At 42.5% G+C, this 22,081-nt stretch overlaps 1 protein-coding gene across 1 annotated transcript in view; it reads right to left on the minus strand.

Annotated features, from left to right (window-relative positions):
• The window catches only part of LOC141098648 (cytochrome P450 2C5-like), a 206,986-nt gene extending 195,868 nt beyond the window's left edge, over positions 1-11,118 (minus strand). The window contains exons 1-4 of the mRNA XM_073586620.1: positions 11,104-11,118; positions 10,116-10,184; positions 3,245-3,346; positions 2,206-2,368 (exon numbers count right to left, since the gene is read on the minus strand). Of these exons, the coding sequence (XP_073442721.1) occupies positions 2,206-2,368; positions 3,245-3,346; positions 10,116-10,184; positions 11,104-11,118 (349 nt within the window). The remainder of the gene's footprint in view (positions 1-2,205; positions 2,369-3,244; positions 3,347-10,115; positions 10,185-11,103) is intronic.
• Positions 11,119-22,081: the final 10,963 nt, after the last annotated feature.

Genomic DNA, 22,081 nt, shown 5'->3' on the forward strand with positions numbered 1-22,081 from the left:
GAATTAGATATAATAATTTTTAGCTTTTCTTCATCTGCTGAAACTAGCATGCCAGTCCTCCTTCTTCAAAGATGGCCTGCGGGGTGGCATTGGGATAATTAATTTAAATTTACCATTGCTCCCTATACCAGTGAAATGATCATCTTGGATGAAGGTAAACAGTCATCAGGAATGAAAGCAAAGGGAAATGCAGGGTGAATGTATTATTGCCTCTCAAAATTAGTGTGAAAGGGCCACTTTGAAGGTTGTAGATTTTTATTTTTTTCCTTTTTTATTACGAAAAATAAGTATGTAGTATAAGCATTAGATAAAGCAAGATGTATTGAGAATTCTAGATTTTAATTTGCTCAAAAAATGTGTATGTATACTGTGAAGTTTCCTAGCCCGAGCAGCCTGCCAGGAGTGTAATGGTGTATTATCGGCCGATGCAGTTGTCACCAATGAAATCCCTGCCCACAACAGAAATGTCTCCTCCATATTTTCTTGAATGAACAAGAGTCAGAAGAGATGGAAGTGACAACAGAATGAAAGCCAGAGAGGATATCAAGGCAACAGCAACACAGTAAGAGCCATGGAGGAGATCGAGGCGACAGCAGCAAAGTGAGAGCCAGAGAGGAGATCAAAGCGACAGCATAGAGAGAAACAAGAGTGATTTATCCAAGACAGTAAGCATGAAATTTTATGGCTACTCTCTTCTGTGTGATTCAGTTCTTTTGCAATCCCATCTGTGTATGTTTGCCCTTTATCACTGGCGTCCCTGCACGCTGCCCCTCTTCCCTGGCAGGGTCACCAACTAACTCACCACTGCGGCCTACATCCAGCTCCTCCTTCTGCTTTCTGCTCTGCCTCTGACAGGGGTACACGCATGGCACACAGATCCCAGGGCACTGTGCTTAGGGCACACAATCTCCCTCCTTATTAAAGGGACATAGCACACCATCCTAAAGTGTCCCCAGTCAATGGCTGGGAAACAATACTTAAGGCACCTCCACCAGCATGGAGGTGCTTGTGCAACATTGCTACTCTGTTTCTTAAACACGTTTGCTAGTTCTCTGATCCCAGTGCTCATATTTCACTATACCTGTAATGTCTATCAGCTGTACCCACCTGCCTGTGTATCAGCTGTTCTTTCCTGCCTGCCTGTCTACTACTGATGCTCACCTTCCTGCATGTCCATCAGCCAGGCCCACCTGCCTACCTGTATATTAGCCAAGCCCACCTGCCTGTATATCAGCCATGCCCGCCTGCCAGACTTTATATCAGCTATGCTTGTCTCCCTGTCTATCAGCTATGCCCGCCTGTACCTGATGCCAAGATACTGGTAGTACCAGCTAGTACCTGAATGCCTGTGTGTTTGTCATGCCAGTCAGGATACCAGCCGTACCAGTGTGTACTTGTCGAATCTACCACTACTGGCCATTCCTGCCTCCTGTTCCTTAGGTGTCAGCTGCCATTCACCCGAGGTCAACCCTAGAGTAGCACTTGGCCTCGCCTTCTTTGTCCCTCCTCAGATTGCGGTATCGTCAGACACTGTGCATCTGAGATCAAACTTGCTGAGGTACTTAGTCACGCCCCTTTAGACTCTCCTTGGATCATGGCACAGTGGTTCCACCACCAAGTCCGTTAAATGCCCTTCTGAATATTATTTGACACACAACTGGTACAAGATGTAAATGTAACTCTAGTCAACACTCACGGACAAGCTGTGAAGCAGGATAGTTATAAGCAAAAGGACAGAGATATAGGCAAAGTGAGGTCACAGCCCAAAGATAGAATGCCAGGAATATAGTGGATCAGAGCAAAGGGGTTGAGCAAGCCAATAGTCAGCATGAGGTCCAAAGTCAGGTAGCAGTATATTAATGAAGAGAACACAGAAAACCAGGCAAACAGCACAACTGAGCTAATGCTATGAATGGCATAGATCTGAGCTCAGAGCCGAGCTAAGTAACGTGGAATTAATTATAAACAGGGAGCACCTGATATTACAGCTACTATTAAAAGCAGCATGTAGGGAGTTTAAATGACCATGATCGGTGCTAACACCGATCGTGGCCAATGTAGTGGTATGTTAGCTATAGTATACCGCTATCGCCCGATGCATTTTTGCCCATCAGATAACCCAATTATCATATCTTTTGGGCCAGCATAAAGGCTGATTTGTGGTCATTAAAGGGTTATTCACAGCACATATATGGTAAATGTTACCGTAGCCTTTTGAAAAATCCATGAGAACAGGTACGTTCGGTCTGTCGGTGAACGCCTCTGCCTGGTTCACAAGAGCTTCTTTCACAACGTCATATCCGGACAATACAACCATCTCCTGGGCCCCAATCCTTATACTGTAGACTGGGCCATACGTCTTCGCAAGCTGCAAAACAAAAGAAATAATAAGAGGATAAAGTTTCCCTCTAGTCATAAAATGCAATGTGTTTCGCAATCCATCATTTACCTATGCTTCCTGTTCCCAACGGTGAGAGGTATAAAACAACTCTGTGCTTTATGGAGATCCGTCAATTGTATTTCAAGCAGAAATGTCACCACTTCATTGCATATAGCTTCGAGTATATGTATACCAACAGTGTTCTTTGTAGGACTGTCCATAAAAAATTGGAGCAAAGGAGGCCAGAATTTATTCAAAAGGGGTGTTTCTGGCTCTTTTGGAGTCTTTTCTGGGAAGATCACAGCTACGCCATAATTTAGAGTTTTAATGTTTGTTAGTTATGCAGGTATTCAGAACAATAGTCACCTAAAGTTGTTAAACATCACATTCTGAAGAATCACTCTGCTTCTTCTGAATGTAAAAATTAAGGATAGTTTAATGCTTTTTTTTACTCCTTAGAGGAGTAACTTAAAGTCCTGGACACCAATGTAAAACCTCCAACACAGACCCAAACTATGGCGCAGTAGCTGTGACTCTCGAGTCTGGGTATGTGGTAGAGAGGCTTACATTTGTATCATCCATGATTCTACCTTTTTCATTTCCCCTGGTCTTGGCTTGCTTCATTGTGATGAGGTGGAGCTCAGTTGGTCCCGCACAATTATGAAAAGTAGGTCTGTTTTAAGTCTATGTCATGATACGTCACCAAACTTTGGGATGCTTTAAGAAGAGGCACTCCAGATATTTATAAGATGATAGTACAGTGTCCTCAGCCATGTCAACCAATTGCTGTGCATACGATATAGATGTCTTCAGCCTTGGAATGCATTTTAAAATCATAAACAGTCAATGTTCTTTAGATCTTACCTCTTGAAATGTTAAGTAAGGTTTCTGAACATTCAGAATTGGAATATTTCCGATTATTGGCCATGACTTTGGACCAGGAGGATAATTCGGATGAACACGTTTCTTCTGTTTAAACATAACAGTTGCAAAGAAAATACATGTTATGACGGACAAAAGAACAGTGACTGGATCAAGGGGCAACATATCCAGAAGAACCTGTGGTAGAGAAACAAAAATCATAAATTGTAGTGTAATGTTTATTAGGTGAAGAACATGTATCTTCTTAATAGAGATGAGCGAAGATGTTCGGAAAACGATAGCTAAACATAAATTTGGCACAAATATAGTACATTCGGATTCGTGATTGGTAACACGAGAATTGTTCTTAAAATTGGAAAAAGTCGGTAACATTCAGTAAATGATAGAATAAAAGCCGGCAATTCATGTGCCGCGTTCAGTAAAATCTCAGAGTGACAGGTTAAAATAGATGACTAGATATATAGACATAGAATACATACAGTATATACAGTATATTGATATCTGTAACACACACATATACATATGCATATATATATATATATATTGCATAGAAAGATAGAAGAAAAGCCGGCAATTCAGGAACCATGTACAGTATAATCACAGATAGAACAGATAGAATAGATATGTGCACATAGGATAGATATACTGATGTCACTCACACACAAATAAATATATATGTATTTATAGTACATAGATAGAAGAAAAGCCGGCAATTCATCTGCTGTGTACTGTAAAATCAATGCAGGAGCCGACAGGATAGAACAGATGGATTACATACAGTAAATACATATAGAATAGACAGGTATATAGATGTCAGTGACAAATACAATTAGTGCAGTGTGTGCAAATTACTGCACATGTATTTAATAAATAAAAGATTATTTTTCTGAAAAAAAATGGTGTGGGCTCCCTCGTAATTTTAGTAACTAGCAGAGGGAAAGCTGACAATTGGGGGCAAATGTTTATAGCGAGGGAATGGGCTATTACCCATGGAGTTTCCCAGGCTAATAATATCAGCTAACAACTGTATAATTAGCCTTTACTGGCTATTAAAATGGAGTACCTTATAAAAAGACATAGGGTCCACATATAATTAATAACCAGCAAAAACTAGGCAGACAGCTGCACGCTGATATTAATAGCCTACGAAGCAGCCATGGATAGAGATGAACGACTTTGCCTTTTTTAGGGTCGAGTCGGGTTTCATGAAACCTGACTTTCTCAAAAGTCGAGGCGAACGAAATCGGCCAACTATTGGGAAAAGTCGGAGGTCCGACTGAGATACGAAACCCAATGCAAGTCAATGGGGAAGCAAAGTCAGCAGTGAGTGGAGAACAGTAAGCACACCTACATGTCTCTCTCTCTCTCTCTCCCTCTCTCTCTCCCCGGAAGCTGCACCTGACATCTCGTTACCCACAGTGTCGTTTTGCCGACCGCATGGACGATTTCACACTGTGGTCGGGTTTCGGTCGGTGAAACCCGACTGTTAGAGTGGATGGTCTGGAGCCGGAAACTCCAGGAGTGGACCCTCTGGACCATGGCACCGAAGGGCCCCGGGCAAGCTACCAGGTGGAACCGACCCCTATACAGGGACTGTTAGAAGCAGGCCCAGGGGTTCGAGTACCACGGTAGCCGGTACCGAGAGGGACGGCTCACAGGAGACATGTGTGAGTATGTCTGAAGGACGGTACTGGATACTAGGAACACCAGGTGTGCACACGGAAATGTGCTAACTATAGGATAGTGCGAGTCAGGTACACGTGAGCACGTATGGCGTGTAGCAAGTAATACGTCTGGGGTAAACAAAGCAGGACGCGTGCAAGGAGCACGACAGAGTACTGAATGGAGCAGCAGTCGTGCCAGGAGGTGTAACGGAGTGCAGGGACAGAGTGAGTGCCAGGAGGCAAGACTGAGCAAGAGACAGAGGACAGGATACGAGAGTGTGCCAGGAGGCACAACTGAGCATGAAGCAAGTGAGAGTTCAGAATGAGTGCTAGGAGCACAATAGAATACAAGACAGAGCAGAGGACCTGAGAACAGCGCACAGCCAGGCAGGGACACAGTAGACCCAGCCAGGAAGCACAACAATAATCAGGCACCTCCCATAAGGGGAGGCAGCCTGATATAGCACATGACCATGACAAGTTCCGGGTCAGGTCCTCAAGCCTGTAAGCACATGACCACTACAGCTTCTGGGTCAGGTCCTCCTTTACCATAGAGAAGACCGACCCAGAGAGTGGACTGACAAGAGCGCGCAAGCGCAAATGCGACAAGAAGGAGGACCCCAGGATACTAGAAGTGCGCATGCCCACCCGACAGGAGCAACGGAGCGGCCGCGGCACAGGAGGGGGTGACATCGGGACCGAACCCCCGCCTCCTGGTGAGCACGGCATGACACCGACTTTGGCATAAGTCGGCGACTTATGAATCTGGCCAACCTGTTTCGCTCATCTCTAGCCGTGGATGCTGCCCCCCAGGCTAAAAACATCAGCTCTCAGTCACCCCAGAAAAAGTGCATCTCTAAGATGCGCCATTTCTGTCACTTAGCCTCGCTCTTCCCTATTGCCATGTTGCAGTAGCAAGTGGGGTCATAGTTGGGGGGTTGATATCATCTTTGTATTGTCAAGTGACATCAAGCCTTGAGGTTTGTAATGGAGAGGCATAATTAACACACACCCATTACTAACCCCATAGTCACATTGTATGAAAACACAGATACCCAGAATGAAGTCCTCTAATTGAAAGACTCTGTTAATAATCTTAAATAAATCATACTTATGACCTTGCTATCCCCCCGATGCCCTCGTCATCTGCAAAAGAGGTAAAAAAATCAAAAATATTCCTCACCTTTCCGCAGAGATGCTTTTAATCCATTGTGCCACGACGCGTCTAGCTCTCCTACATCTAGATGGCAGGCTGCATGGTTGCATGATGTGACCATGCAGCCTGTCATCCAGCAGACACTGAAAACAATGGGCTCAGTGTTTGCCTGTGAACTGCTAATCCCTGTCTGGGGGCACCGAGAGCATGAGAAAGTTCTCCTGTTCGTGGTGCCATCAGACAGATCCTAGGAGTTCGCAGCCAGTGAAATCACTTCAGCTTTCTGACATCAGTGCAGGCGCCATGGGAAAATCACATAGGTGAAGTGAGTTCATTGGCTGTGAACTTGTAAGATCTGTCAGACGGTGTTGTGAGCAGCAGAACTTTCTCATGCTCATGGGGAAAACTGTGATTAGTCTTATTTCTAATAAAGGACTTTATTCTGGCTTTATTTACTATGTAAGTATAGGATTAGTAATGGAGAAGTGGCTTATTGATAGATACCTCTGCATTGCTAAGCCGTGGGCTTGATGTCATCTGACAATACAAAGGTGACATCAAGCCCACAAATATGAATCCCACTTTCCACCACTACAGGGAAAGTGGGAAGAGCTGGGCAAAGCACCAGAATTGGCGCATCTAATATATGTGCCTTTTCTGGGTAGCTGCGGGCTGCTATTTTTGAGCTGGGGGGCCAATATTCATTGCCCCTTACCAGCCTGAGAATACCAGCCCCTAGCTGTCTGCTTTAGCAAGGCTGGTTGTCAAAAATGTCATGCCTTTTTTTATTATTTTTTTAAATAATTAAAAAATACAGCGTGGGGACCCCTCTATTCTTGATAACCAACCTTGCTGAAGCTGACAGCTGAGGGTTGCAGTCCCTAGCTGTGAGCTTTACCTGGCTGGTTATCAAAAATACAGGGGAAACCACGCAGTTTATTTTTCTTTTTATTAAATATTTATTTACAGCATAGGAGCAGCTGATGAATACTCCCATCCGCCGCTCCTGCTCTCACTGTTATTAGTGGCAGCAGGTGTCAGCTGATGGGAGCTGTAGTCCCATCAGCTGACACCAGTGACCGGAGGTAAACTTTATACCTTTGATAACAGCTGGGCGCTCACGCTGTCTTCTGACAATGTCGTAACCGCGGCTCTCTGATCAGCAGGGATGATTTCACTGCCAATCAAAAGCGCTACGCCGGTGTTTCCCACACTGTCACACAGCGTGGAAACCACTGACTCTTGTGCTGTGCATGTCGGCTTTATTCGGCAAATTAATCGACGTTTAAATCCACGAATATTACAAATTTTTGATCGTGAGCCAAGCTGAAGATTGAAATATTCTCTCATCTCTAGTGGTGATATGAAAATCAGTTTGGGACTAGTCCTGGATTTGTTGCTCCTCCAGGCTAGTCATCCAACTAATCATGCTATTACACTTCTGTGTGGATGAGTAACATGATATGTTAAAATGACTTCATGACCAGCTCTTTGAAAATCTCTGTCTCCTTGAGAATGTGCAGTAAGCCAGACGTAAGCATCCCAAAATCATTGGAGCAATGCACATCCTCAGTGAGGCCGTGGTGATGCTGAAGAACTAAGCCAGACTTTACCGCTGACTCTTGCAGCTCCTATGTCTTCAGTACCTCGCTCAGCAAGTTGATTGCTCTGCAAAAGCTGGGATTGAGGCTACTTTCACACTTGCTTTTTTTTGCTGTGCATTTTTTTGCGCACACAAACGCATGAAAAAAATGCATTATGCGTTTGCGTGCGTTTTTTTGCGGGTTCTGGTGCGTTTTTTTAAAAAGCATGCGTTTCTTTGCGCATACGCGCACGTATGCACACCCATAGACTTTAATGGGTGTTTTGCTGTAAAAAACGCATGCGTTTTTTGGGGGCAAGTCGGACGCACAAAAAATGCAACAGGATGCATTTTGTGCGCCCGAGCTCACACTACAAAAAACCGCATGCGCATACAAACGCGTACAAACGCATGTGTATGCGCACCTATGCGCACCCATGTAAAAGATAGGGGGAAAAACGCATGCTTTTTTTTTGCGCTAAAAACAGCAAGTGTGAAACCAGCCTTATATACCTGATGTACTGTGCATTGTCAGGAAACTAGAGGCTTCCAAAGAGTCGGCGTTGACGTCCTCCTAGAAATTACATTACCCACACCCACAGGGGAGGGTGGTAGTATGATTAGTGTGATGATCAGTCTGGGAAAACTATGACCCTAGACAAGTCAATCACTAATTAGCATATTGCCGCCACAGATATAGAATAGTTTTTTCCATATGCAAAAAAAAGTTAGACAACAAAAAGGGCTTGTTGTAGATATTAACACAGCAATCAATGGTGGCAGTGTGGGGGACCCGGGCAAACTTCTAGATACTCTTTGCCTTAACACCTGAATAACAAATAAAACATTATTGCAGACTGCAAATGTATATCTGTGATGGTTACATTGTAAATATTCTATATGTTTTACATTATTGTGAAACCAATTTTAGGTTTATATTAATAATTTGTAAATAATGTTAAATAATTTATTATCATTTTTAAACATTATTAAAACCCATAGAAGGATTTAATTGCTTACCAAGCAATACAGAGGATACGGCTGGATGTCTCTTCTCTCTACAGTACGTACTGTATGTAATGCATTACCACAGAGCTTTATATACAGGAGCAAACACTGAGACAATATTTAATTTGTGAACTGACCTCACCTGATGAAATCTAGCTCGAGAAGACCTATAGACATTGCAAAGCTCTTGTCATGAGTGGGTCACATCTTCCTGTCAGATCTAGTATTTAGAAGATCACTACGTATTGTGAATTGCAGATCTTCCATTTAGTCTGTGTGATTGTGTTTTATATTAAATGGATTTTGTATCCTTTGGTGCTGAAGAGGTTAACTGTTTTTATGCTGGTAAGAATCTTGCACCTCCATCTCACAGCTGTTCCTGATCTGGTCATCTCCTCTCACTACAAAGCCTAGCCAGATCTTCCCTTCCTTGCCAGTGAAAGTTTTTCTTCCTAGCTCCTTGGAGTCAATGTGCTGAGTTGGAAGTCGTCTTTGTTGCAGCTGGAGATTGTTGCGTGCTGTTTTGAGTTTATGCTTTCCTCGATGTCCTTTTCTCATTTGATTTACATTCCTACCCTTCCCTACTTACCTCTCTACTTTTGTGTGAGTTGTTTCTATGTTTGTTGCTTTCTGTTATACCTGTTTGTCTTATGTGTTTATATACTAGCATTTCTATCCCAGGCCTCTTGGGGAGGGAACAGCTTAGGGTTTAGCAGGAGAACAGTAAGGCTGGTGGCCCAAACCTCCTTACCTTTAGATGTACCTTTTGGAGCAGAGATAGACAGGGTCCGAGCCCAAGGGACATTGCAGGGCCCCTTTCCCTATTTATGTTCAGTCACAGGGTGACAGCTCTTTCTTTCAATCACCCGCCAGCCGAAACATGGATTAGGCAATTAAATCTTATGTACCCAACTATTAAATACGTTTTTCCAAACCAGCATTCGTAAAGTGGTTCAATAGCTGATATATAAACATGGTTTTCACTGGGAATAGATATTATAATATTTCTGCAATTTTTTTTTACATTGTCTTTTAGATGTATTGATTTGATCTACATAAGTGTATTTTCGCACAATGACAAGCAGCGTCTAGCAGTTCCATCAAAGTGTCTGAAATTACGTTTTAGAGGTTATAGACATTTCTTTAATAACAGAAGAGATGCGTCCATGTTGCCTTCCTGTAAGGCTTTTCCCCAGAAATAAGCTTCATTATCACAAAATTTACTAAACCACTTTCATTCAAATTATTAAAAAAATGTCGCAAATTTGTCACACCCTACCCGTGCTTTTCTTTGCACAATACTCTCCCAAATTGGTCGTATTATGACTAGCTAATGTGGTTTGTTATAGTTATAAACTCACTTACACTCCTCATTACGAGAACTCAATTCACCTCTTGTATCAGTAACTGGTTCCACCTGTTAGAACAAGAAACTCAGCTCACCTGCCAGGATGACACAATGTACGTCTCCACTCCAGAACTCGAGTCACCTATTGCTGCCTTTAATGGTAACTGTAATTAAAATTAATGATAATATACAGCATGTGGCAAATCCTTCAAGAGGGACCGTGTTCTCATGGAAATGTTTGCGTAATGCGACGTGATGGAACAAGCAGTGGTTTAAATTTTTTTATAGATTCCACATGAACTTGTCTGAAAACTTCTCAAGTGAACCTCTATGTGAGATGAATGCACACAGAGTTATGGCAGGTGCAGACAAGCTTATTTTTGGTCTGCGAAATTGCACCAGGACCAATGGTAGTCTATGGGGCCACACACTTGTTAGATTATTTACTCAGCGTGGTAGTGTGAGTGCTAACGGTTACGACATCTAGGCATGGGCTGAGACCAGGTACGGACTGGGGCTGAAATCACACAGGCCCATATTGTCCCCGCCCCCATGAAACAGATGGGATATATTACTAATATTACCCTGGATGGAGGAAAGTTAGATTTTCTACAAGACCAATATTTCTAATGATTCCCGTGGCCTGCTGAGGTAAGTGACGGAGTCAGCGACTTTCTGCTCCATCACAACTCTTAATAGTATGGGTGTCTTGAGAACACCAATTCTGTTAACAACGTAGCAGACAAGGCGGCCCATGACCAGACAGGCCCTTCTGGCATTTGCCAGAATTGCCAGGTGGCCAGTTCGGCCGGCAGAGACCTTTGCAAGGAGATGCACAGAATTTCCTTGGCGTAATAACCCCTGAAACTCTAGCCTAGTGCGAGAGGCCAGGGGATTTCAGCGCTGACGAACGTGATCCAAAGATGCAATGAACACTGGACAGGTGGAAGTCTGAAGCTCAAGGACCAAAGGGTTTTTTAGCAACTTTTTTAACATTTTGATGGCTTTTTACAGATCATAGGCCATTATTTCACAACAATTACCAAAAAATAGTATTTTGGCAAAGGAGGATTTTTAACAAACTGGAGTAGAATTCATTTATTCGCTTATTTCTAGTGCTGACATTTATTGGTAATAAAGAATGCAGTCAATGTGCCTTCTGGCCACTTCTGAGACTGTACTTTATTACTGTATGTGTTGAGCCCTGCTTACAATTACTGATTGAGCACACTTGTTAGCAATTTTTTCTCAGTATAGCTACAGCTTTTCTGTGAAGGCCTCAGAGATTTGTTTGAGAACATTAGGGATCAAAAAGTGTTATGATATGCAAGTAACACACCAGACAGGTCAGGGATAATGTTGTAAGGAAGACTAAAGTAGGGCACTGTTCAAACTATCAATATAGCATCCAAAAATGGATGGAGTATGGCACAACTACTAAGCTACCAAGACATGGCCGTTCCCCTAAATTGACATCCCAATACAAGGAGAGGACTAATTAGAAAAGCAGCCAAAAAAGCACGTGGTAACTTTAGTTGAGCTGCAGACATTCATGACTGAGGTGAGAGAATTTGTCAACATTACAACTATTACACTATTACCCAAGAGAAAGGCTGTCGGCACTCACTCAGTGTGGACATCCGTTCAAACTCCAAGGAGCCAACTTGGAAAATCATCAACATCAAATAGAAAAAAAGCAGTGTCCAGTCCCAAGTCATGAAATCCATGTATTTTGATGGCAGAATAAATATTGTTTCTTTAGATTTCATCACCTAGAACTGGACACTGTTCTTTTTCTATTTCACATTGCAACTATTAGTCATAAACCCCACAAATCAGGTCTTTACCGAAGAGTCATGAGAAGAAAGACAGTTTTGAAAGCAAGTCATAGAAAGGCCCATTTTCATTGTGAAAAGTAAGTTAATGTGTATGCACAATGTAAGTGCATATTAACACATGACCATTAACCAGAGAAAACAAAAAGCAAAAAACACAAATATCCTGAACTAAAAAGTAAAAAATATATACTGCAAATAATGCATAAAGGTAATAATAATAATAAGGGTATTTAGTAAACATAATTTTGATCAAAATAATGTACAAGCCATCCTGCCACGTCACGGCAACCCTTGTGGGACAGTCCCTACTCTAGTATTTAAAACCTTTTCACTTGCCAAGTGGCGTGAATGTGAACAAGGGTCGAGCGGCTGAACCACTAGTAACAGTTTAGGCCAGACTGGATGGCTTTCCCAGCTCAGAAAGAGGGCGGTCACACCCCTATATGCACTGAATGCACAATGAAATGAATAAAACACAAATCTGAACTGAGAAAAGTAAGTTAATGTGTATGCACAATGTAAGTGCATATTAACACATGAACATTAACCAGAGAAAACAAAAAGCAAAAAACACAAATATCCTGAACTAAAAAGTAAAAAATGTATACTGCAAATAATGCATAAAGGTAATAATAATAATAATAAGGGTATTTAGTAAACATAATTTTGATCAAAATAATGTACAAGCCATCCCGCCACGTCACGGCAACCCTTGTGGGACAGTCCCTACTCTAGTATTTAAAACCTTTTCACTTGCCAAGTGGCATGAATGTGAACAAGGGTCGAGGGGCTGAACCACTTGTAACAGCTTAGGCCAGACTGGATGGCTTTCCCAGCTCAGAAAGAGGGCGGTCACACCCATATATGCACTGAATGCACAATGAAATGAATAAAACACAAATCTGAACTGAGAAAAGTAAGTTAATGTGTATGCACAATGTAATTATGTTTACTAAATACCCTTATTATTATTACCTTTATGCATTATTTGCAGTATACATTTTTTACTTTTTAGTTCAGGATATTTGTGTTTTTTGCTTTTTGTTTTCTCTGGTTAATGGTCATGTGTTAATATGCACTTACATTGTGCATACACATTAACTTACTTTTCTCAGTTCAGATTTGTTTTTTATTCATTTCATTGTGCATTCAGTGCATATATGGGTGTGACCGCCCTCTTTCTGAGCTGGGAAAGCCATCCAGTCTGGCCTAAACTGTTACTAGTGGTTCAGCCGCTCGACTCTTGTTCACATTCACGCCACTTGGCAAGTGAAAAGGTTTTAAATACTAGAGTAGGGACTGTCCCACAAGGGTTGCCGTGACGTGGCGGGATGGCTTGTACATTATTTTGATCAAAATTATGTTTACTAAATACCCTTATTATTATTACCTTTATGCATTATTTGCAGTATACATTTTTTACTTTTTAGTTCAGGATATTTGTGTTTTTTGCTTTCCATTTTCATTGTGCAAAAAAGCCATATAGGGGACACAATGAGCATGTGGAAGAAGGTGCTATGGGCAGATGAGATCAAAGTAAAACTTTTTGGACCAAATGCAAAATACTATGTGCAGCGGAAAAATAATACAGCACATCACCCTGAAAACACCATCTCCACAGTAACACATGGTGGTAGCACCATCTTGCTATGGAGATGCTTTTTGTCAGCACGGATAGAGAAGCTGGTCAGAGTTGATGGGAAAATAGATGAAGCTTACAACTCGGCAATTCTGGATGAAAACCTGTTAGAGGCTGCAATAATATGTGCTACTTGTACTTATAATGTGCTGGTATATCACAAAAATTTTAATAAAAATGCATCTAAGTTTGTGGGTGTAACATGAAGAAAAGTGGTAAAGTTCTCAAGGAATGAATGCTTTTTCAAGGCACTGTACTTTGAAGTCCACTATTGGTAGATGATGAATGTTATCTATTGTGGCCCTTTGAAGAGACTACTAAACTTGTCAATTAGGAGAATTGTGGTTTACAATGATTTCATGTATTTCATGTTAATATTAAAAACACTCACAAGGATGCAAAAAGAACAACAACAATGTTCTTCATTTATTGCCTATTTTACCATGATTGCTATGATGACAGAACCCCTTTAAGTAATTTCCCTATCCACATTTGTTTGCAAGGAAATGGTCCTTTTCTTACCCCCATTTTTCTTCCTTTTGCAGCTCCCTGGTCCTTACTCTGAACATTTCACAGAGATTTTACAGCACTGAGGTTCGTGTCCCTATTAACTTACATTGGGTTCAATGTCTGGGGACAAGTTTGGCTCCCAAAACGGACTTTTATAAAAGTCTGGCCAATTCCTGTGAACCCGAACATTCACGGGTCTGCTCGTCCCTAATTGTCATGATTCATGACTTGGCATTCCTTAGCCAAATCCTACATCATCTGCTTCATACCTGCCACCTGGACACAGAGTGTGTAGATAGGATCCATACTGGAGAAAAAGAAAAATGTATTGGCCAGACGTAATGTGACGCTGAGTCATTTCTCATGGACAAGCCGTGAGTCAGGGTAGTCAAGGAGTCCGAAGTCAAGAGCCAGGAGGGTAGGTCATAAACAGAGGGAAGAGATAAAAGCATTGTCAAGTAACAGTCGAAGGCCAGAATGGCAGGAGGGTAGTGGATTAGAGCTAAGGGGTGAAGCAAAATGGATGGTCAGAATGAGGTCCAAGGTTAAGCAGCAAAATATCCACAAGCAAAGCACAAGGCACAGAGAAACAAATTACACAGAGCTGCATCTACATCTGGCAGTGATCTGGGACTGAGAGCCCAGCTAAGTAGCATGGCAATCACCTGGGACAGGGAACACCTGATTGCAGCCCAGCACTTCCCAGTCTCAGATTGGATGACCAAATTGTCAATCAAAATACCGACAGCTCAGCATGCCCCTGCAACAGGCTGGACGACTGAGCTGTCAACCAAAGTACTGACAGATTCAGCATGCCCCTGCACCAGATTGGACAACTGAGCTATCAGTAACTACACCAGTGTTTCTCAACTCCAGTCCTCAAGACACACCAACAGGTCAAGTTTTCAGGATATCCTTAGCATTGCACAGGTGATTTCAACACCTGCTCAAGCATTAATTCCATCATCTGGGCAATACTAAGGAATTCCTGAAAACATGACCTGTTGGTGGGTCTTGAGGACTGGAGTTGAGAAACACTGAACTACATCCAAGACACACTGATGAGGGGTGGAATTGTGACAAATTTTCTCTTTGTGCCTTCACACAATAACAGTGTTCCTATTGTGCCTCAATACAGTAATAGTTCACACTTTGAGCTTCCAGATAGTATTGGTACCTCCTGATACCAAACAGCACCATGACTATGATTCACACTACAAATAGGCAGTCTGACCTGTTAGGCCTCTTTCACACATCAGTTTTTTGCCATCAGTCACAATCCGTCATTTTGTGAAAAAAACGGATCCTGTGTAGATTGCAAAAAACTGATGCACTGGATCCGTTTTTTTGACGGATCCGTCACAGCAGCCGTAGGAATTTTAAAAGGGGAGAGAGAATTTGTGCCAGAATGGCTTTTGGGGTTAAATTAATGGAATAGAAATGATTCCGGGCATGCTCAGTTGCAAAAAACGGAATCCAGAGACGGATCCGTCTTTTGATGGACATAAGCTTCCATTATAGCCAACGTGGGATGGCGCTGGATCCGTCACTGTCCAACTTTTTGACATACACAAAAATCGTTCCTATGTCCGTTGCCTCCAGTCGACCGACACAGAATTTTCCACAGGTCCGTCGAAAGACGGATGAAACGTGTGGCCATACGTTACAATCCGTCGCTAATACAAGTCTATGAGAAAAAAACGGATCCGGCAACATCATTTGCTGGATCCGTTTTTTTCCACAAAATGACGGATTGTGACTGATGGCAAAAAACTGATGTGTGAAAGATGCCTTGAATTTCAGATACTTGTAATGATAATTACAGGGCACACCTTAGTTTAACATGTCAACTTATTTTCAATCTTTTCAATCTTTTTGTTCAGGCCATTTGGATGTCTTTTTTCTATTCAACAACAATTCAAAATCAATATCTATATGCAGTAATACAGAAAACTCAAAAGACCTCTGTCCTATGTGCAGGTACAGCTAAATTGAAAAGTTTCCAAGAACTATAGAAGATAAGCCCAATACAAACAGCTAAGGGGTGAACTGAGTTTTTTTTTTGACATGGGACACCAACTAACTTTTGCATGCCTGTAAATAATTGCAAACATGAAAATGTGATCATAAAACACGGTATGTAATACTGTGCTGATATCAGTGCATGTGACAGCTGATACATGCTGCCCAATCCACGGGGAGCGTGCATCAGGCATTGGCTGTATTATATCAACCATGTATTTTTGACTCTGTATTACTGTGATGTTTCAGAGAGAAACATACTTTAAAAGCCGCCAGGGATCTGGCTGGAGATTAGTCAGGTAGGCGGGTCCCTAGCGATTTCACCCTAATCACTGCCCTGTATTGGCAGCGTTTTAGAGTCAAACATACTTATCTGAGATGAGTCAGGCCTCCAGACCTCAGAACATCATAAGCGTAATGTGAAAATAATAAGAAAAGTCATTATACTCACTTTACCGCTCACCTCTCTGGCATCTTCACTATTCAACGAAATCCATCCAGGTCTTGCCTCATCTTCTTATCTTGTTTTGGGATTATCGGTGCTCTCACCCTACACCGTAATTCCAGGTTTCATGGTGGCAGGGAAGGTTCTGTGCACTGAAGACAACTGCACATGTCATGATTTCACAATGCCATGGACCTCCTGCGCACCCGTTCAGAATCCTCCCGGGCGCCATGACATCCGGAAGTCTCACGCAGTGCAAGAGAACTGAAGATTCCAATCTTCCATCTGGGATTAGAAGATGCATTGTGGTCCGGATGGGAGGTAGAGAGTCGCAGAGTGGCCAGAATGGGAAATGTTGAGGTGAATATACTGTAACAAGTTTTTAATTTATTTTTCACTGTTTGATAGGACATTACTGTTCAGAAAAATTGAGTGTGGGGTCTTTTCATTATGAGGTAATTCCTTGTTAGGTCCTGGAGGGTCTCCCAACTCCAATTGTACTGACTTTACCTTGGTTGGCAAAACATAATCCGATAGTGGATTGATAATCTAGAGAAATTGTGGAGTGATGAGATTACTGCCATGATAACTGCCCAAACATTTCCCTTTCTGCACTATCTATGGGGACCTTACCTTTGTTTTTGTCTGGTTTTGAGGATGTATTTTCTGAGAAAGGTGTCAGGTTTTTCCTCCCCATCGTGCATATGACTGTCCTATTAATCTGACTCCCGGAACAAAACTACCCAAGTCCAGACTGTACAATCTGTCCAGTCCTGAGATACAAGTAATAAAATATTTTATTACTGAGAGTCTTGAAAAGGGACATTTCAGATCCATATCCTATTCCTCTGATTCGAGATTTATTTAACCAGGTTGTGGAAGCTAAGGTTTTCTCCAAGTTGTATTTAAGTTGAGCCCATAACCTGGTTAGAATCAGGGAAGGGGGAGGGAAAAAGAATGAATGGAAAACGATGTTCAATACTCCTGAGGGACATTTCAAGATTATGGTTATGTCTTTCGGTCTGATGTGGTGTCTGATTGGGGCACTCAATTTATTTCAAAGTTCTGAAAAGCTTTTTGCACTCAACTGGGGATACAGATGACCTTTTCCTCTGCTTTCCATCCTCAGTTGAATAGACAGACTGAGCGCACTAATCAGAATTTGGAGACTTACCTCAGATATTTTGTCTCCGAAAACAAGGAGGATTGAGCTTCCTACTTACCAATGGCCGAGTATGCTATTAATAATCATCGCCAAGTATGTACCCTCAGGTCACCGTTCTTTGGTGCATACAGTTCTCATCCACAGTTTGGTACTTTTAGTTGGGGAGGGGCTTCGAGAGTTCCTGAGGAGGAACCTTTTACTTTGTTGCTCTCTTCAGTGTGGCAGGGGGTTCAGGGTAATTTGAAGATCATGAGAGACAGGTACACACATATGGCTAATAGGAAACACTCAACAGGTCCAGACTTAATTGTGAATGATTTTGTATGGTTGTTTACCAAGAAAATCAAGTTGAAGATCCCTTCCTGGGACCTCGGTTTATTGGCCCCTATAAAATAACCGCCGTCATTAACCCTGCAGCTTTTCAACTTTTGCTACCCCAGGCTCTTAATATTCACAATGTGTTCCACAGGTCTCTGCTCAAGAAGTATGTTGAACCTCTTAAGTCATCTTCCCTGCTGCAACCCCCAATTATTGTTGATGGTAATTTTCAGATTTCGAGGATTGTTGATTTTCGTCTTTAGCGTCGTTCCCTGCAGTACTTGGTGCACTAGAGGGGTTATAGTCCAGAGAAAAGGATGTGAGTTTCAGCATCAGAGGTGAATGCCCTAGACTAATTCATTTGTTCCATGTCTCTCATCCTGACAAATGGAGTCCTGAGTATCCGAAGGCTACTCGCAGACGGGGGTAAAAGGGGGTACTGTCATGGGTGCATCAGATGTGACAGACAGTTATCCTGGACCTGGCTGCAGAAGGTCATTGCGATTAGCTCTATAAAAACCTTCTTGATTATTGCATCTCTGTTATGGAGTGATATCCATCTTCCTCTATGACCCAACAGTTACCTCCACCTTCTGCTGCTAATTAACACACCGTTGCTGAAGGTTTAAATGCTTTCAGTCTCTAGCAAACTGCTGGTGTTAGCTCAATTTCCCTCTGTCTGGTTGGAAGTACTAGCAGTCGGCTAGTGTCTTCTTGGAGTATTATTGGAGGAATGCTGGCATGATATCTCGGTGGTCTTCTCAAGCTAAGTGATCCCCTTCTTTGACTATCCTCTCTGTCTTTAGTTGAAGTGGGGGCAGACAAGGGCACACCCCATCCCCTCCCTATCCAGGGCCTATCGCTATGGTCAGGCAGGGATTAGGTTCCTGCTCAGCCATAGGTGAGGAACCTATTTAGGGATGTCAGGTAAGACAGGATGTTGTTAAATCTGCCTCGGGGGTCTCCACTCCCCCCTTCTCTAGTGTTTCGGCTTTCCTTCCCTCTCCTCGTTGTTGTGCACCTTGCTTCTTCCTTATCCAGCAAGGCATTGGATTAGCAAATTGGTCCTCATGGCTGCACCCCAATATTAGGCCTAATGATATTTATGTGGAAATTTGGATTCCTGGTTTGTCACTGAAGCCCTGTTTTATCACATTTTGAATTAGCTAATTGGGCTTCGTGGCTGCACCCCAATATTAGGCCTAATAATTTTTAAGTGGAAATCTGACCTTCTGAATTGTAACTGAATCACAGTTTTAAAACATACGATTTGTATTAGCAAATGTGCCTCCGGAGACTGCCACATAGTTTTTGCACAATCTACAGGGGTTGGACAAAATAATGGAAATACTTGGAAACATCAACAAAAGTTAGTTTAACCCCTTCCTGACATCCGACGTACTATCCCGTCCATGGGCCCCGGGCCCCTATGCCCATGGACGGGATAGTACATCTACCGCGATCAGCGGCGCCCAAGTGGTGAGCGCCGTTGATCCCGGCCGGGTGTCAGCTGATTATCACAGCTGACACCCGGCACAATGTGTCAGGGGCGGTCACGGACCGCCCGCGACACGTTAACCCCTTGCACACCGCGATCAAACATGATCGCGGTGTACCGGGGGTTAAAGGGAAGCATCGGCAGGGAGGGGGCTCCCTCCGTGCTTCCCTGAGCCCCCCACGGCAGCGCAATGTGCAGCGCTGCTGCGGGGGGCTCCTTTCCTGCAGGCCCCCCGAATCCAAGATGGTGACGGGGGCCTTCAGGGGCCTGCAGGAAGCTGGCTTCCTCAGTGCCTGCAAAGCGCAGGCCTGAGGAAGCCTTCTGCACTGCCTGTGACAGATCGCTGATCTGTCACAGTGATCTGTGATGTGACAGATCAGCGATCTGTCACAGGACAGTGATGTCCCACCTGGCACTATTTAATAAAGTTAAAAAAATAAAAAAAAGTGTTAAAATAAATTAAAAAAAATCGCCAAATAAATTAGAAAAAAAAAAATATTCCCCCAAATAAATCCATTTTTTGGAAATAAAAAAAAAAAAAACAATAAAAGTACACATATTAGGTATCGCCGCGTCCGTAACGACCCGCCCTATAGAACTGTCCCATTAGTTAACCCCTTTAGCGAACCCCTTAAAAAATAAAAATAAAAAACGAAGCAAAAAATAATGATTTATTATCATACTGCCAAACAAAAAGTGTAATAACGCGCGATCAAAAAGACGCATATAAATATCCATGGTAACGCTGAAAACGTCATCTTGTCCCGCAAAAATCGAGCTGCCACACAGCATCATCAGCAAAAAAATAAAAAAGTTATAGCTCACAGAATAAAGCGATGCAAAAATAATTATTTTTTATATAAAATAGTTTTCATTGCATAAAACCGACAAAACATAAAAAAACGACCTAAATAAGGTATCGCTGTAACCGTACTGACCCAAAGAATAAAACCGCTTTATAAATTTTATTGCACGCGGAACGGTGTAAACGCACCCCCCCAAAAGAAATTCATGAAACGCTGGTTTTTGTTCATTCTGCGTCCCAAAAATCAGAATAAAAAGCGATCAAAAAATATCACATGCCCGAAAATGGTACCAATAAAAATGTCAACTCGTCCCGCAAAAAATAAGACCTCACATAACTCGGTGGGTCAAAATACGGAAAAATTATAGCTCTCAATATGTGGTGATGCAAAAACTATTTTTACAATAAAAAGCGTCTTTTAGCGTGCGACAGCTGCCAAACATAAAAACCGCCATAAATAGTAAATCAAACCCCCCGTTATCACCCCCTTAGTTAGGGAAAAATAATAAAATAAAAAAATGCATTTATTTCCATTTTTCCATTAGGGTTAGGGTTAGGGCTAGGGTTAGGGCAAGGGTTAGGGCTAGGGTTAGGGTTAGGGTTAGGGCTGAAATTAGGGTTAGGGGTGTGTTGGGGTTCGGGTTGGAGTTAGAATTGGGGATTTCCACTGTTTCGGCACATCAGGGGCTCTCCAAATGCAACATGGCGTCTGATCTCAATTCCAGCCAATTCTGAGTTGCAAAAGTCAAATGGTGCTCCTTCCCTTCCAAGCTCTGCCATGCGCCCAAACAGTGTTTTACCCCCACATGTAGGTTATCAGCCTACTCAGGTCAAATTGAAAAACAATTTTTGTGGTGCAATTTCTCCTGTTACCCTTAGGAAAATAAAAAATTGGGGGCAAAAATATCATTTTTGTGGAAAAAAATGTTTTTTTTATTTTTACGTCCGAGCGTTATAAACTTCTGTGAAGCACTTGGGGGTTCAAAGTGCTCACCACACATCTAGATAAGTTCCGTGGGGGGTCTAGTGTCCAAAATGGGGTCACATGTGGGGAGTTTCAATAGTTTAGGTACATCAGGGGCTCTCCAAATGCACATGACACCGGCAGACCATTCCATCAAAGTCTGCATTCCAAAGCGTCACTGCTTCCCTTCCGAGCCCCGACGTGTGTCCATACAGTAGTTTTCTCCCACATATGGGGTGTCAGCGTACTCATGACAAATTGGACAACAACTTTTGGGGTCCAATTTCTCCTGTTACCCTTGGGAAAATGAAAAAAATTGGGGACTAATTGATCATGTTTGTGGAAAAAATACGATTTTTTTATTTTCATGCCCTGGCATTATAAACTTCTGTGAAGCCCTTGGGGGTTCAAAGTGCTCACCACACATCTAGATAAGTTCATTAGGGGGTCTCGTTTCCAAAATGGGGTCATTTGTGGGGGTTTCCACTGTTTAGGTGCATTAGGGGCTCTCCAAAGGCAACATGACACCCGCAGACCATTCCATCAAAGTCTGCATTCCAAAACGTCACTACTTCCCTTCCGAGCCCTGACGTGTGTCCATACAGTAGTTTTCTCCCACATATGGGGTGTCAGCGTACTCAGGACAAATTGAACAACAATGTTTGGGGTTCAATTTCTCCTGTTACCCTTGGGAAAATAAAAAAATTGGGGACTAATTGATCATGTTTGTGGAAAAAATACGATATTTTTATTTTCATGCCCTGGCATTATAAACTTCTGTGAAGCCTTTGGGGGTTCAAAGTGCTCACCTCACATCTAGATAAGTTCCTTAGGGGGTCTAGTTTTCAAAATGGGGG

Source organism: Dendrobates tinctorius, unplaced genomic scaffold, assembly GCF_039654945.1.
Source record: "Dendrobates tinctorius isolate UK_male_01 unplaced genomic scaffold, ASM3965494v1 ptg000093l, whole genome shotgun sequence".
NCBI classification, from domain to species: Eukaryota; Metazoa; Chordata; class Amphibia; order Anura; family Dendrobatidae; genus Dendrobates; species Dendrobates tinctorius.